Genomic DNA, 15833 nt, shown 5'->3' with positions numbered 1-15833 from the left:
CAGGTAGTCAAACTTCTTTTTTTTTAAGATTTATTTATTATTTGTTATATGTATATGAGTACACTGTGGCTGTACAGATGGTTGTGAGCCTTCATGTGGTTGTTGGGAATTGAATTTAGGACCTCTGCTTGCTCCAGCCCAAAGACTTATTTTATTATAATAAATAAGTACACTGTAGCTGTCTTTCAGACACACCAGAAGAGGGCATCAGACCTCATTATGGGTGGTTGTGAGCCACCATGCTAGGATTTGAACTCAGGACTTTCAGAAGAGCAGTCAGTGAGTGCTCTTACCCACTGAGCCATCTCACAGCCCCTAACTTCTTTTCTGTATCTTGCCTCCTGTATCACACAACTGATCAAGCCATGCCCCCAACCGGAAAAGACTCCATTGGATCCAGGCCCTGTATGAAATAAAGCCTACTTTCTCTACCCTCTAGAGAAAGAGGGTGAACAGCATATCTGGGAAGCTGTTCTCTGGAGTCTTCACGGTGTGTTTCACAGCGCCAATGTAAAGAGGGAGAGCAACCCAGTGTCATCTTCTTGGAGTCAGATGGCATGGTTTAAACTCTCTGCCTATCATTGGTGTCCTGGTGTAAATGTCTTACTATCTCCATACTTTGACTTCCTACCTATAATAAAGGAAACGGTAATATTTTCTTTATAGAGTAATAAAATATCACCTATGTACTTGGGATCAATAGGTTAAATAAGGAACAGTGGTACCTTATATTTGGGGAATTAGCATACGTTCAACCAGTCTTAGTAGTCCTTCCTTCCACTAGTAGGATATCGCTATCACTTCAAGTGACTCCCCCCAGAGTTCTAATGTGGGAAGTTTAACCAAGACAACTGTGGGCAGGGCCACTTAATAAACCGTGATGGCATCATGAGACTTCTGCCTCCAGAAGTCATTAGTGAATATTCTTTTTGAGTGCGTTAGTTACTGGAATTTAGTTGTGGCAAACACAAGTTCGGCTCCCTCTGCTCCTGCGTCTTCCTCCTTTTCTGCCCTTCTGCCTTCTGCTACAACACGAGGCTCAATCAGACCGTAGAGCCATGCATTTCCCTTCCCAATAAACCACAACTGGTCTCTGCTGTTCCGTCATGTCCATGAAACCGAAGTGGAGAAGGGCTTAGTCCGTCCTAGTCAGAGCAGCTATCTTGAAAGAAATGAGATGTGACCTAACGGTGAGTCTTGCAGGCAGTGACAGCAGTGTCCTGTAGCAGGGCTGGGGGACAGGAAGAAAGCCAGTGGGGAAGGGGCATGGAGGAGGAGAGGAGGAGGAGGAGGGAGGGAGCCCTGAGGTGGAATCAGAGGACTGGACGTTCTCTCCTCTGTGATGGTACCAAGCACCACTAATCAGCGGCCATCTTTATTTCTACCAGCTAGCAGTCTTACAAAGACCCATACAGTACTCAGAAAGTGAAAGCGTCACCTTTATTTCATACATACAAACAGTATAAAACGTTTACTATGTAAGAGCTGTGTTTTGTTTACAATATATTATATTGCTTCCATCCAATGCAAAGGCTTCATACATTATATTCCTTATCTCGTCGTGTTTACAATATATTATATTGTTTAAATGCCGCTAACTCAGTGTAATTTTTTTAAACTTTGTCCCCCGCCCCATCAAAACTGAACTGTCTAGAGTAACAGCAAGGGTGAAATAGATTGTATGCATTCAAGATGGGGGGGGGGGCAATTGAAGTATTAATTAGACAGATGTCCAAATATTTGACAATAAAATTGGAAATACTGTAGCTTAAACGCTGCTATTGGCTTTATCCGAAACCTTGTAATTTATGCATCTCTGCCCAGTTTAACCTCTCTAACACTCCCCATTCTAAGACCACAAATGTGTTGTGATTTTGCAAGTATCTGTCAACTACACACTGAAAAGACAGATATTTTTTTTCTTTTTAACCTGATCAACTGACACAATATAAGATCTGTCCCAAAAGGACTGAAGGAAGAAAATCTATACCATCATGCTAGACACGCTTAGAAAACCTAAAAGGAAGAGTAGATATCAGCCCAGTGATTTATAATGAAGCTAATAAAATTCAGGCCGGCGTTCTAAAGTGTAATGAACAGCATTTGAACATCCAACACGCGAAAGGTTAACAAAGGCTGTGAACCCGGTGTAACTTGAACCGTTTCAGATGGTGGGGTAGGGGTTCACCAGATGTAATTGGATTCAGGTGGATCCCTTCTATCCTCAGCCTTTTTAAGTGAAGGCGTGTGTCGCTCCAGCCCGGCGCCTGCTGGCCTCGGGGCATGCATGAGGCTGGCTCCATACCCTGCAAAATTATTCACAGCTTAAAAGAAAAGAAACTCCAAAAAAACAGGCTCTTGAGATTTTTTTCATTAACCATTCAAATGAAGCTAGTTTCCTATTTAACCCTGAGTGAGACCGTAGTGACCACACAGAGTTACCTGAATAACAGCAGGTGACAGGTTCAAGGTCTGCTCACCAAGACCCATGTTACTGACTTCATTGGACCTGCTTTGCCTTGGGTCTGCCATTCACTCTATATTTTGGCTGTGTAGAAAATAAATCAATCTCTCTCTGTGTGTGTCTCTCTGTCTCTCTCTGTCTCTCTTTCTCTGTTTCTCTTTGTCTCTCTCTGTCTCTGTCTCTCTGTCTCTCACTGTCTCTCTGCCTGTCTCTGTCTCTCTGTATGTCTGTCTGTCTGTCTGTCTCTTTCTGTCTCTGTTTCTCTCTCTTGCTTTCTCTTGCTCTCTCTCTCTCTCTCTCTCTCTCGCTCTCGCTCTCGCTCACTCTCTCTCTCTCTCATAGCCTGGATTGACCTTGAACTCCTGATGTGAGCTATACCTCTAGGCCCACCACTACATGGCTGAATGGAAAGGCTGGTCCCATGACTGAGATCTCCAAGGTCCTGCGGAGAATTTGATCACTGATTCTTTTCACTGCGTTAGTGAATCAAACCAACCTCACTTAGGTGAACGCAGTTCAATACAGCTGCTTCCACTCTTCGTTTCTATCCCATGACCAAGTTTATCACACTCATACAACACATGAGTTCTGCTGGAATCAGGACCTCTGCCCAGCAAGGGAGAGAAGAGCTATGATTTGAACTGATGCCTATCAGTAGGATTTGTGAGTTTTGCTCACCTACTCTATTTATGAAACTATCTATCTATCTATCTATCTATCTATCTATCTATCTATCTATCTATCTGTTTATCTGTTTATGAAGCCTCCTTTCTTCCCATCCAGGAACTTCCAGAGGTGCTGGGGGCACCAATGCATCCTTTTGCTTTTCTAAAATGGATCCAAGACAGCAATTACATCTTTTAAAAAAAAATTCTTGTCTCCATCTTCCTGTGCATCAGAGTTGATCAAACCCAACATTTCATGTGTTCTTTGTGGTTTTTAAATGCAAGCACGCTGTCAAACAGCTATTGAGAACAGAGCCCCTTTGCTGAGTGTGTTTCTTTGAATTGTCAGTTTGTCGGCTACTGGCTCACAGAACGGTGGAAACTCGGGCCAACAATGCACTGAAGTCAAGCTGCTCCCATGTGGCTTGGCTTGCCACCCATGAAGCCCAGCCTCCCCGCTGGGGTGGGAGAGCCCAAGCGGAGAGTTGGTCGGTCTCCAGGACCCTCCTCTCCTTTATGACGCCCGGGTGCCTAGGACCTCCCAACGTGCCACCCCACTGGGAATCTGCTCTTTACCAGAACTCCGTGACTCAGACATTCCCTGTCACCTCCCCTAGTCAAAATAAACCCCATTCTTTCAGCTCCATGCTCTTCGTTCATGTACAAAACAGCTGGGTGGCCACCCCAGGATAGGTTTGCAATTGAATGAGTACCAGGGCATCTTCTTGTGTGCAATACCTCTGACAGAGGTACCCTTGATGGCAGATGAGCCAGTATGATCTACAGTGAAGTGCAATGTGGTGGGCTCCTCATTGTGGAGACAGGAAGGCTCCTAACTTGCTTTCATTTTGGATGGATGACAGTACCTCTGTGCCCAACTCGCTGGGCATGCTCGCTGGGCTGTGTTGCGCTACCCTCTGAAAACTGCCCTAGGAAAAGAGTTGAGGTGTAAGTGATTTAACCAAATACAGATCTTTTTATTTCAGAGGTACTGAAAGATTGGGATAATCTGTCCTTGAAGTGTCCCTTGAACAACACCTCCTTTCCCTCAAAGCAGGGTAGACAGTGGACATGTGCACAGGAGGCTGCTCCAGGGAACAGAGGTCTCTGTCATTTTGTATACCTGTTAGTCATTCCCACTCTGCACCCTGGACTGCGTTCCCTACAAGGCAGGGTCTTCCTTCCTCCTTGTTCATGTGGTCCCAGTGCCTGCATAGGCACAGAGGGGGACACCTATCGATGCTGAATGGTTTGATTTACCAAGCTGCACCTCATGCATAGAATAGTCCTGCAGTTTATCCACATCGCTAGTTTATTTGGGTTAGTCAGTAAATCTGAAAGCCACAATTATGTTACAATATTTTCCCAGGAAGGGCTTCCGTGGGCCTATCCTTTCCTTCAAAGCAACTCAGCTACACATTACATCCAGTGCCACTGAATGGTCTCAAAAATATGGATTGTGCATTACATACAAGTTGATAAAGCTTGAAACCAGAGGTCAGTAGATACTGGGGTTCACTGAAAATCTTAAGGACAGACTGTAGTTTAGTGCTAGAACAGGACACTTGCCTAGCAAGGCTTGTGACTTGGGTTGGATCCCCAGCACCATGACTGAAGAAAGAAAGAAGGAAAGAAGGAAGGAAGGAAGGAAGGAAGGAAGGAAGGAAGGAAGGAAGGAAGAAAGAAAGAAAGAAAGAAAGAAAGGAAGGAAGGAAGGAAGGAAGGAAGGAAGGAAGGAAGGAAGGATGGATGGATGGATGAAAGAGAGGGGGAGGGAGGGAAGAAGGGAGGAAGGAAGGAAGGAAAGAAAGGAAGGAAGGAAGGAAGGAAGGAAGGAAGGAAGGAAGGAAGGATGAAAGAGAGGGGGAGGGAGGGAAGAAGGAAGGAAGGGAGGCAGGCAGGCAGGCAGGCAGGCAAGCCAACTTTAATCAGTTTTCTCCCTTAGCACACCAAATTACTGAACTAGTCGGACTATTACGTATTATTAATTTAACCCAGAGAACATTTCTGGAGATGTTTTACAGAACTGGTGGCATTTTACAGACCTTCTATTCTAGAGCTAGGTTGGCTTTGAAGCTGGTAGAAGAGATGAGCAGAGGCCCAGGGGAGAGAGAGAGGGTGTCACTATAGCAGCAGGGCTGAGTTACAGGTTATCTAAGGAAGCCGGTTCCCAGAGCTCTGCTAGCTCTGCTACTCACTCTTATTGCAGTGTCTGCCGTGCCAGCCCTCTCGACACTGGCACTTGTTGGGTTCGTGGCAGGTTCCGTGGGCACCACAGCCAGGCTCGCAGACGGCTAGAATCAGAGCAGAGCAAAGCCATGTTTCCTTGACTTTTCTGTGTCTTTCTTTTAAGAGAGCCACAGAGCTACATTTCCTCTAGATTGTGTTAGTTTTGGCTTCTCCCATTATTTTTCTTTTTTCTTAGTCACTTTCTGGCCAAAAGTCTGCTTCAGAGTTGAGAAAACCAAAAATCCTTAGGAAGGATCTTTACAGTAAGCCGTGTGTTTCTCACACACAAAGACTCTCGGCGAGCTCTGAAACTGCCGCATTCCGGGAGAGTATTCCTTTCAAGAAAACCCGTAAATAGATAAACAAACAAGCAAACCAAACAAGACAAGACAATGAAAGGATCTGGCCGTGTACATAAATAGTTTATGTTCAGGGATTCCCACAACGCCTGTGGTCTAGTCTAAATAAAGGAAGCATCTACATCAATCAGGGCGGAAGCTCAACTCCGATGCCCGCCCAGACACCACGCAGCAGGTGTGGACACTGTATAGATCCCGAGAGGACGTTAATTGAGCTACTCTGCACCCACACTGCCACTGTGTGGTACTTACGCTTAGAGCACAGGTCTCCTTGGTAACCTTTCGGGCACTTACACTTGCTTTTACCAATGCATTTACCTCCATTTCGGCAGGGTTGGGGGCATTTGCCTGCAACAGAGAGAGAAGCAGCTAAGGACGAAAGGAACACAGGCTTTATTCTACAGTCACTGCACCCTTCAAAGGAATAACAAAGCTTTGAGAGGAGAAATGCTTTGAAATGTCCATCATTTCCATTGATTTTAGGTCTATGCTGGCTTTTAGACTGTTTTTTGTTTTGGAGACAAGCCAATTATTGACATGATTATATATGCTATATTACAATATATAACTTATAACATATAACTTATAACATATCATATGATATATGACGCTTTTTTTCCCCCAATGAATGAACTTCCAAATGCACAAATTGAAAAGTTGGAACTATTCTAGCTCATAAATGCTTGTAGTTTTTTTTTTATACAGGGTTCTACAATGCATCATATGACTGACTTAACCACATGAAAATTTTTAATAACTTCTGTTTTTTGCATAGCACTTCTTCTGGAAGTGAGGCTGTCTATAACCTCAGCTGATGATAGCTTAGCCTAGCATCTTTCATATTTCTTTCCCTCTGCAATCTAGAATTTTCTATTTGAAGGGTGACTTTTTTGAAGTCACTGATAAGGGGCTGTTAACCGAAAGCTGGAGCCACAACCTGCCAAGGGAGAGATGATGTGCCGGGAGACAGCCAGAGGCCACGAGGTTTCAGTCACCAGTTTGGGATCTGGTCTTCTTCATTTCTTTGATTTTTTTTTTTAACTAGTGAAATCTTTGCCATTAACAAACTCACCTTTGTCTCATGAACTCCTTTCTTTATGGCCAAAGAAAAGTTGAGACGAAGCAAACTATAGTATTATTTACTAATAAGCACTGTTTTTGACAAAAGAGTTGAACTTTGTATGAAAAGTGTTTTGCTACAAACACTTCAATTTTTACTTTGTACTTTATAAACTTTGTTTATAGGTTGGATAAAGCACATTTGGTCACAAAGACAATATGCACACAACAATGTTGGGAAGTTACAGCCTTGAAATCTACAATAGACTAGACTTTGGATTTTTTTTTCCTCTCTAAAACTCCTGCCTCTCTTTCTTGAGCAGAGTCTCATGTAGCCCAGGCTAGCCTCCAGTTTACTGTGTAACTGAGGATACCCTTGAACTCCTTTTTGATCCTCTTATCTCCACCTTCCCAGCACTGGGGACCAAACAAGGAGATTTGTGTGTGTTAGACAAGTATTCTTGTCCCAACTAAGCTACAGTCCCAGTCCCAAAGACCCCCTGTTTGATGGACCACTACACGTCCCAAAGAGTCCTGTTTCCTAAAGAACACTCTCTGCTGCTTAATATGATCCCAACTCTTAATTTAAAGAAAAGGTTCTAACTCCAAATTTCCAAAGAACCATCTGTGCCCAGCACAGCCACAAAACTGGATCATGACACCAAGTTCTCTCCAGTGCTTCAGGGTTGTTCACGCCAACTCTATGGGGGATGATCATTAGGTGGCAAAGACACATGGCCCTTCCATGTGAACAGGTTGGTGAGCTCTGTGCTGCATGGTAGGGTGGGGAAGGTGGGCTGGGGGTCCTAGAGTATGAACTTGGTAGTCAGGAACAATGCAGAATAACTTGTAGTGTCTTCTCCCTGATTCCATGGGAATGCTTGTGTTCTTAGTAAGAGGGAAACGAAGACTCTCCAGTTATTCTCAGCTGGGAGAGAGGGAGGAAGGAAGGACAGTCCCTCTTGGCTCTTACCTGTCAGGAATGTGATTCCCAGGGACTGACAGGCCATAGATAGTTCAAAGACTGCGGGATCAGACCTCACTATCGGATTGTTTCAGTATATAGAACACCCGAAGTGTCTTGACATTGACTACTTTTGCCTAAAAGCACTTTGCAGCCACATTATATTGGTTGGACATGGGTATACTGAAATCCCGAGGAGTCAGCCTATTTGTAGAGATGAAGTGTTGTCTAAGGATAAGAAGACTTAACTGTTTAAACGGTGTTGTAATATAACTCGAGGAGGAGTCCTTGTGAGAGTAATGCTAGACCATAAGGCACACACAGTGAGGACATCAAATGTCCCCTACCCGTGAGACTGTGGGATAACTTCATGTTGTGACTCTGTTTCACAGACAGAAGGATGAAAGAGATACAGAAGTGTTCAAGGGCTAACAACCACCATGTCGGAGCCTTACAACAACAAGTGGCTTTTAATTATTTTCTTCAACAGTCCAAGTTATTTTCTACAGAGAACCTTTATGACAAGGTCCTGCTAAGTTATTCTTAAACTTACTTATAATATGACATGAATAATTTTTGAGACCTTTTTAACTGAAGTTCTACAGAAGATTCTTAGGAAACCTATTGGCTTTGCATAGCATCTGAGGATGCTCTGACTGACCCAGTGACAGCATCTCGAGAAGGTATCGTTACTGGTAGAAGTCAGGAGAAATGGAAATTAGACAGATACATGTCCTTCAGAAAGAATATCGAGTGTGGTGAGAGTACGGGGAATTGGAGTTGCTGGTAGGCTGAGAAATGAGAAACAACCTCAGAAAACACATTCCCTTATGGCCCGGCAATTCTCCTTTGAGGCAAACTTGGGTCATTGAGATGGCTCGGCACGGACTACACCAGTCACCAGGCCTGAAGACTTGAGTCCCCAGGAGCCACGAGGCAGAAGTAGAGAACTGACTCTCAAGAGTTGTCCTCTCATCTGCACATATATGTTATGGCACACACACACACACACACACATATACACACAGACTCACAGATACACACACAAAACACACACAGAGATACACACACAGACACACACAGAGATACATACACACAGACACAGACACATGCACATGTATACACACACACACACACAAAAGCATACACACACACACACATAGAGATATACACACAGACTCACAGATACACACACAAGACACACACAGAGATACACACACAGACACACACAGAGATACATACACACAGACACATGCACATGTATACATACACACACAAAAGCATACACACACACACAGATATACACACAGACTCACAGATACACACACAAGACACACACAGAGATACACACACAGACACACACAGAGATACACACACAGACACACACAGAGATACATACACACAGACACATGCAGATGTATATACACACACACACACAAAAGCATACACACACACACACACACATATATATACACACACACTTAAAAATGCAAACCAGTCTGCGTGGAAATGTGCTCACAGATATTCACAACTGTGTTGTTCAAATCACCCTGGTGTGGGAACAATTCAAATGCTCCTCATCTGGCAAATGCATAAACAAGTTAAGTCTATCCACACAGCTGGATGCTACTCAGCAGTGAAAAGGCACGAAGGGCTGCCGTGATCCTTGACAACAGTGACCTTAAGTGAAAGACTGGGCACGAGACCCTGTATCTCCTATGACTCTGTTTCTACGAGACGTTCACAACAGGCAAAGCTAAAAAGAAAGAAAGAAGACTGGAGGCTGGCAGGTCCTGGGGTTACGAGGGGACTTGGAGACATTTCTAATAATCATAAGTGTGAATGTTTGCTTGCTTGCTTGTTTGTTTGTTTGTTTGTTTGTTTGTTTGTAGGTGGGGTGATAAAGTGGTTTGAAATCATTGGTCACAGTGTTGACTCGTGGAAATGCAGGATGATACAGTTTAAAAGGCTGTCTTACAGTATGCTTATAGATTCACTAAAAAACCAAGAATAAATAGTTCAATTCTGCATTTTGTCTGTAGACTCTGAGAGAAACAACTCCATACCTACCCCTCGCCTCCATTTTACTCCTGGTGGTATCTCTTTTAGCCCTAACAGGAAGTTTCCTAAAGGGATTTGAATAAAACTTGTGGCTGAATCTATGATGAGTTTTCAAAACCCTGCATTTTTGATCCAGTTAGAATTTATTAAAAAAAAAAAAGAAAGAAAAGAAAAAGACAGTAAAGGGGGGTGGGGAGAAGGCTGGAGAAGGAAGAGAGGGAAAGAGACAGGAGGAAGGGAAGAGGAAGAAGAGGGGGGAAGAAGGGTGAGGAGGGAGAGAGGACCTCCACCTGAGGAAGGTTCATAAACACAAAGGCATAAAAGGGCAGACACCCTTACATGAAAGGAGACCAGGAACAAAGACTCATAAACAAACTAAGTATGCCATGTCTGGGGCTGAGCATCGGGGGGAAATTGAGGGGAGTTAGCTCGAGATGTCTTTATCAGGAAAGAGTAATTAATAAGAGCAGAGACCACATCCTGACAATTAATTACATGTTCTATGGAAACTTCAGAGCTATTTCATTTGAACTCTATAAAAATGGTTACTTCATCTACTACTCATTAAAGCATAAAAAAAACCCACAAATAAATTAGAGGTTGAAAGTTAGAATAGGAACTTAGCATTATTCAATTTTGAATCCACCTCAGCTTTGGAAACAGTGGCTGTACCAAGCAAGCACAGCAATGCTTTGGAGACTGTAGAACTGGGAAGGACTTCCCCCAACACACATGGAGAAGGCCGAGGCAGACCGCTCAGCAGGCACACCGGATGGCTTGGTGGCTCTATGGCTCAACAGCTGGATGGTTCGGGCCTCTGTGAGCTTCTGTGCTAATTGTCTTCTGCGTCACAGCGATGCTTAGACCGAATTGGTTCATTTCCAAGTTTCAAAGAGAGATCTGAGTGGTTTGCAGAGCTCTAGACTGCTACAATCCCATTTTTCGGCTCTTTGTATTGAAACATGACAGCCAGCCCAGCATAGTACGGGCAGAATGGGTGTCACTTTTAAGCTCACCGCTCAGCTAGAACACTGCTGTAGATCACACAGGCATTTCCTGAACCCCCTAAGTTCCTTTTGGTCCCACAACGGGCAATCCCACTTTCCATCCTCAATCAGTTAGGTTGTACTCTTGAACTTGAAAACTGCAGACTTATGGGTAGACCCTTTTGTATGTCTGCCTCCTTTTACATAATATAACCCTGGGAGTCACTCAGGGTGTGGAGTTACTGTTGTTTTCATTGCTATGTACTGTTTTCCCCCACTGGGTCTATCCTTTCCTCTTAGTTGGGTCAGTAGGCTCAAGGTGATTGGCAGGAGAAACCCTCTGTGCTGTGAGTAGGCAGACACATCTCCCAGAGCGTTTGTCTTGAGCCTCTGGGAAAAGTTCTTGGCCTAGCCTTCAGACAAAGGGGGCAGCAGTTGAATCTAGTAAAAAGAATCCACTGGCAATGGACTGACTGAAGGAGCTGAACGGTTTGCAATCCCATAGGAGGAACAACAATATCAATCAACCAGACCCCAGAGCTCCCAGGGACTAAAAACAAAACAACAACAACAACAACAACAACAACAACAAAACCCCACCAAAGAATACACATAGAGGCTGGATGACTATGACTCCAGCTGCATATGTAGCAGAGGATGGCCTTGTCGGGCATCAATGGGAGGAACGGCCCTTGGTTCTGTGAAGGCTCAATGCCTCAGTGTAGGGGAATTCGAGGGCGGGGAGGTGGGAGTGGGTGGGTGAATAGGTGGGTGGGTGAGTTAATGGGTGGGTGGGGGCACACCCTCATAGAAACAGTAGGAGGGGGAATTGGATAGGTGTTTCTGGGGGGATCAGCAAAGGGGGTAACATTTGAAATGTAAATAAATAAAATATCCAATTAAAAAGTGACCAAACATTAAAAAAAAAAAAACTCATAGGAGGTCCTGGGTCTACATTGGCTTCAGATTTATCAGTGGCAAAAGGAAGCAGGAGAAAGGTTTCACCGCCCCCAAGCCCCGCCCAAAGCCCCACCCCCAAGCCAAAAAAGAACGTGGAAGTGTGTACTTACTGAGTTCACACTGCTCTCCCTCGAGTCCAGGAGGGCAAATACATTTTCCCGGGTAAAAGCAGGTCCCTCCATTAAAGCAGGTGGTTGAGCAGTTTGCTGTTAGAATGAACGACAGGGCGCTTCGTGAGACAGGAAGTTAAACCTGGCAAAAATTTCACTTAAACTGGGTGATACTTCTTCAATGTGTGTCTAATCCCATCTCATTTACATAATAAGCAACTCGCTTTACAGTTTTGAAACAATCGATTCAAATTATAATCACATTCAAATTACAAAGACTCTACGTCAGAATCTAAGAGCGAATAGGCTTGTCAACACATTGCATTCACTCCTATGAAAAAGGTATAGTAAATACAATCTATGCTCTAAAAACAAAATCTACAAATCCAAGAAAGTTTTTTTCGAAAGCATCAGGTTGCAAGATAAAGGGAGGAAACTTCTCTGGGTTAGCTAAAGAAGAGACAAAAGTGTCAGGTTCCAACCAGGAGGAAGTGGCTCTCCCAGAGATGAATGGAGGTTCGTTTTAATGAATAGGATTTTAAAAGAGACTGCGATGGTACTTGGAGAAAGACTCTAATTGCATCCAGAGAGACAGACTGAGGAGGGTCGGGAAGATGAGGAGGAGCCTTGACTGAGCCTGGGAGATTGACATTCCAAGCAGTGAAAAGCCTATGTTTACCCTGAGCAGTGAGCACACTGTCTCTCAGCACAAGCCCCTCCCTCTTGGCTTCAGTCTCTTGGCTTCAGTTTCTTGAACTTCACTGATCTTTAGCACTTAAGGTAGAGGGTAGAGAAACGGGAAGAGAAAAGAGGAAATCGTGAAAAGGAGGCAGCTTCCATCTGTCAGTAAAGAAGGTTAAAAGGGAGCTTGGGCTGGGTGTAGAAGCGTTTGCCTGGAGTCCCGGAGGTAGACACGCAGTGGGAGGTGGATCTCACTTCTGGATACCTAGTAACTTTGAAGCCTGGTGTATGTGGCTATGTGGGCCCTGCCTCAAAGGGGGTGGGGGTGGGGGGGGGAGACCAGAACTAAAAGTTAAAGCTTAGCTTTTTCAGTCTCAGTTACGTGTCCTGGTTTTGTCTTTGTGTCCTGTAAAATATATGGATAAAGGCTTTCAGTGATAAAGTCAGAGATTTTAAAATGTGTGTGTGCTTTGTGGAAAAGAAGTTCCATTAAAATATCATCCCAGAACATCAGGCTTCTTAACCAACAAACAGCATTCAAATTGCAAGAGGGTGCGTTTAGCATCATGATGTAGAAATGAGCAGAGGCTGATCGCTCTGGGACAGGATTGAGAGTTTAGGAACTGCAGCACTCTGGTCTGGCTCTTTGCCACTTGGACACAGTGTTCTTAGGACTGTGCAGTTGTTCTTATTAGTGAGTCCTGTCTCCCCGCTCGTCTGTATGTCTCCCCAGTGTAGGAGTGAGTGAGAGAACATTAGGATCAATATTCTCTTGTTCCACACCCCACTGGTCCTGACGCCCACTGCTATGTAAGGACAGTGGGCCTGACAGCACACTTTAAACAGAATGTGCTAAATCTGGCTATATAATAATTTGACTGCTCAACGCCCTTCTCCTTGAGTTAACACATAGCTATGTAGCCCTTGCTGGTCTTTCTTTAAGTCACGACTCTTCTGCCTTAGCCACCAGCATGAGGAGCCGTAGGCATCAATACCACACCTGTCCTGGCGGTTTTGTGACAATTGACACAAGTTAGAGTCTCCTGAAAGGACAGAACCTCAGTAGAGAAACTGTCTCAGAAAGATACAGCTGTAAGGCATTTCACAATTAGTGACTGATGAGTGATTGATGAGTGATTGACCCTTAGGAGCGGTGTCATCCCTGGAGTCTATAAGAAAACAAGCTGAACAAGCCATGATGAGCAAGCCAGTAAGTAGCATCCCTCCCTCCATGGCCTCTGCATCAGCTTCTGCCTCCAGCTTTCGTCCCTATCCTGACTTCCTCCAATGATGGACAGTAATGTGGAAGTGTAAGCCAAAAAAAAAGTTCTTTCCTCCCCAATTTGTTTTTGGTCATGGTGTTTTATCCCAGCAATAGTAACCCCAACCAGGACACCACTCAAATAAACTCTTCTTATTCTTAGTACTTTTAAACCTTCTTCTGCCATCCTGACCAAGATTTTCAACATTTCTGCCCTATGGTTTCCTGGGCTTTGAACCTGGTCACCAGAGCACAGTGTGAAGAAGGGATGGGATCACTCAGAAGTGGGATTTAGTGGACTGTGGTTAGGTCACAGGGACCGTCAACCTCCGTAGTAGCATAGTATAGGGCCGCCCAGCCCTTGAAGCTCTCTGGGTTTGCCTTGCCCTGTAATCTCTCCTTGCAAATATTCCCACCGTGAAGCCAGCTACCATGCTGTGATGTAGCCGGAGACCCTCACCAGAGCCAAACAGATGGTAGCATGCTATTGAAGTTCCAGAACTGTGAGCTAAATTGGCATTTCTCTGAAAAAACAAAAACCAAAACCCTCGGGTGCTTTACTACCCCATCCGAATGTGGACTAACACACACTTTGTTTATGAAGAAGCAGAGACACTAACTTTCACTGTGGCTGGGGGTAGATTGGCCAGCACTTAACTAGTTATTTCCTAAAGTCTGTGACAGATGTTCCCAAGGCCAATGGACGTGATTCCTCAATGTTTGTTCCAAAATACAGTGCTAGCGTCTACCTCCATGCCAACTAAGCCCCGTCTCAGCGGTTCCCTCTTGTTGTGGATAATAGAAGGATCCTCTGTTGAGCCCATAAAGTAAATGTGTTTTATGCTCCCAGGTCTCTAGTAATACCAAGTAGAGTTTCAACAGATTTTCCAAATAAGTTTAAAAAAAAAATTAGTAGGGTATAACACGTAGTAAAATCTTTCATCTGAAAGACAAAATATTATGAAATTTGAAATGTACTGAAATGCAAATGCATATTTTTCCCTTCATGACTGTGAAGTATTTGTGACATTGTAGCATTTTATATATATATATATATATACATGTATATATATATATATACACATATATATGTACACACAGACATGTGTGTGTGCATGTATGTGTGGGTGTATATATTATATACATATATGTGTGTATGTATGTGTATATAAATATACATACAGATGTGTGTACATATGTGTATACACATGTGTATGCATATATATGTATGTCTATGTATATATGTGTAAGTCTATGTATATGTGTATGTATGTGTGTATATAATATATACATATATGTATATATGTGTATGTCTATGTATATACGTGTGTATGTGTGTATGTATATATATGCATATATGTGTATGTATATGTATATGTATATATATATATATATATATATATATAGTCCCAGACACTTTGGGGACAGGATTGCTTGAGTCCAGGAGTTCTCTGTGGTACCATGCTATGCCTGTCAGCTGTCTGTACTAAGTTCAATATCCCTCCTGGAAGCAGGGAACCACCAGGCTGCATAAAGAGGGGTGAAGCAGCCCAGGCTGGATAAAAGACTTCAGTAGGCCTTTCATTATATACGCCCTGGCAACGCCACAGCTGAATAGACAGGTGTCAGCAATCATTTCACTGATCACAGGTGTGGGTGTGAGTTCACTGTTCAAGTCTGGGAAGGTTTGCTCTATTTCCACTCGCTCTGCTATAGGCTGAGTTTTAATGCATTCCGAGAGATGCCTGGTTTTGAAATAGCAGAGGTTTCAAATGCTGAATTTGAATAAATGAAGTTGAGCTCTGGGCCATTTTACTGACTTACTGTTAAAAGCTACTGTCATCTTAATCTTTAGGAATACATATTTAAACTGTTTTTAGTCTAATACTGTGTTTTGAACAATAAAAACGATACAAGTGTTTTTGGCTATGATACCGGTTGCAGGATGGAAGACAGGAGGCAAATAGTCTAATTCCAAATTGAAAGAAGGAAAAACTCATGACCCAAGTTGTCTGATCAAGTCTCAGGTCACTT

General features: G+C 43.6%; 1 protein-coding gene across 1 annotated transcript in view; it reads right to left on the bottom strand.

The window, feature by feature from the left end:
* Positions 1 to 1421: 1421 nt before the first annotated feature.
* Positions 1422 to 15833, bottom strand: part of Wif1 (Wnt inhibitory factor 1) — a 66639-nt gene continuing 52227 nt past the window's right edge. The window contains exons 7-10 of the mRNA NM_011915.2: positions 11858 to 11953; positions 5970 to 6065; positions 5328 to 5423; positions 1422 to 2306 (exon numbers count right to left, since the gene is read on the bottom strand). Of these exons, the coding sequence (NP_036045.1) occupies positions 2185 to 2306; positions 5328 to 5423; positions 5970 to 6065; positions 11858 to 11953 (410 nt within the window). The 3' untranslated portion in view covers positions 1422 to 2184. The remainder of the gene's footprint in view (positions 2307 to 5327; positions 5424 to 5969; positions 6066 to 11857; positions 11954 to 15833) is intronic.

This window comes from Mus musculus, chromosome 10 (assembly GCF_000001635.26).
Source record: "Mus musculus strain C57BL/6J chromosome 10, GRCm38.p6 C57BL/6J".
Lineage (NCBI taxonomy): Eukaryota > Metazoa > Chordata > Mammalia > Rodentia > Muridae > Mus > Mus musculus.
The sequence above is the reverse complement of the archived record's forward strand: the minus strand, read 5'-3'. Positions and strand labels throughout refer to the sequence as shown.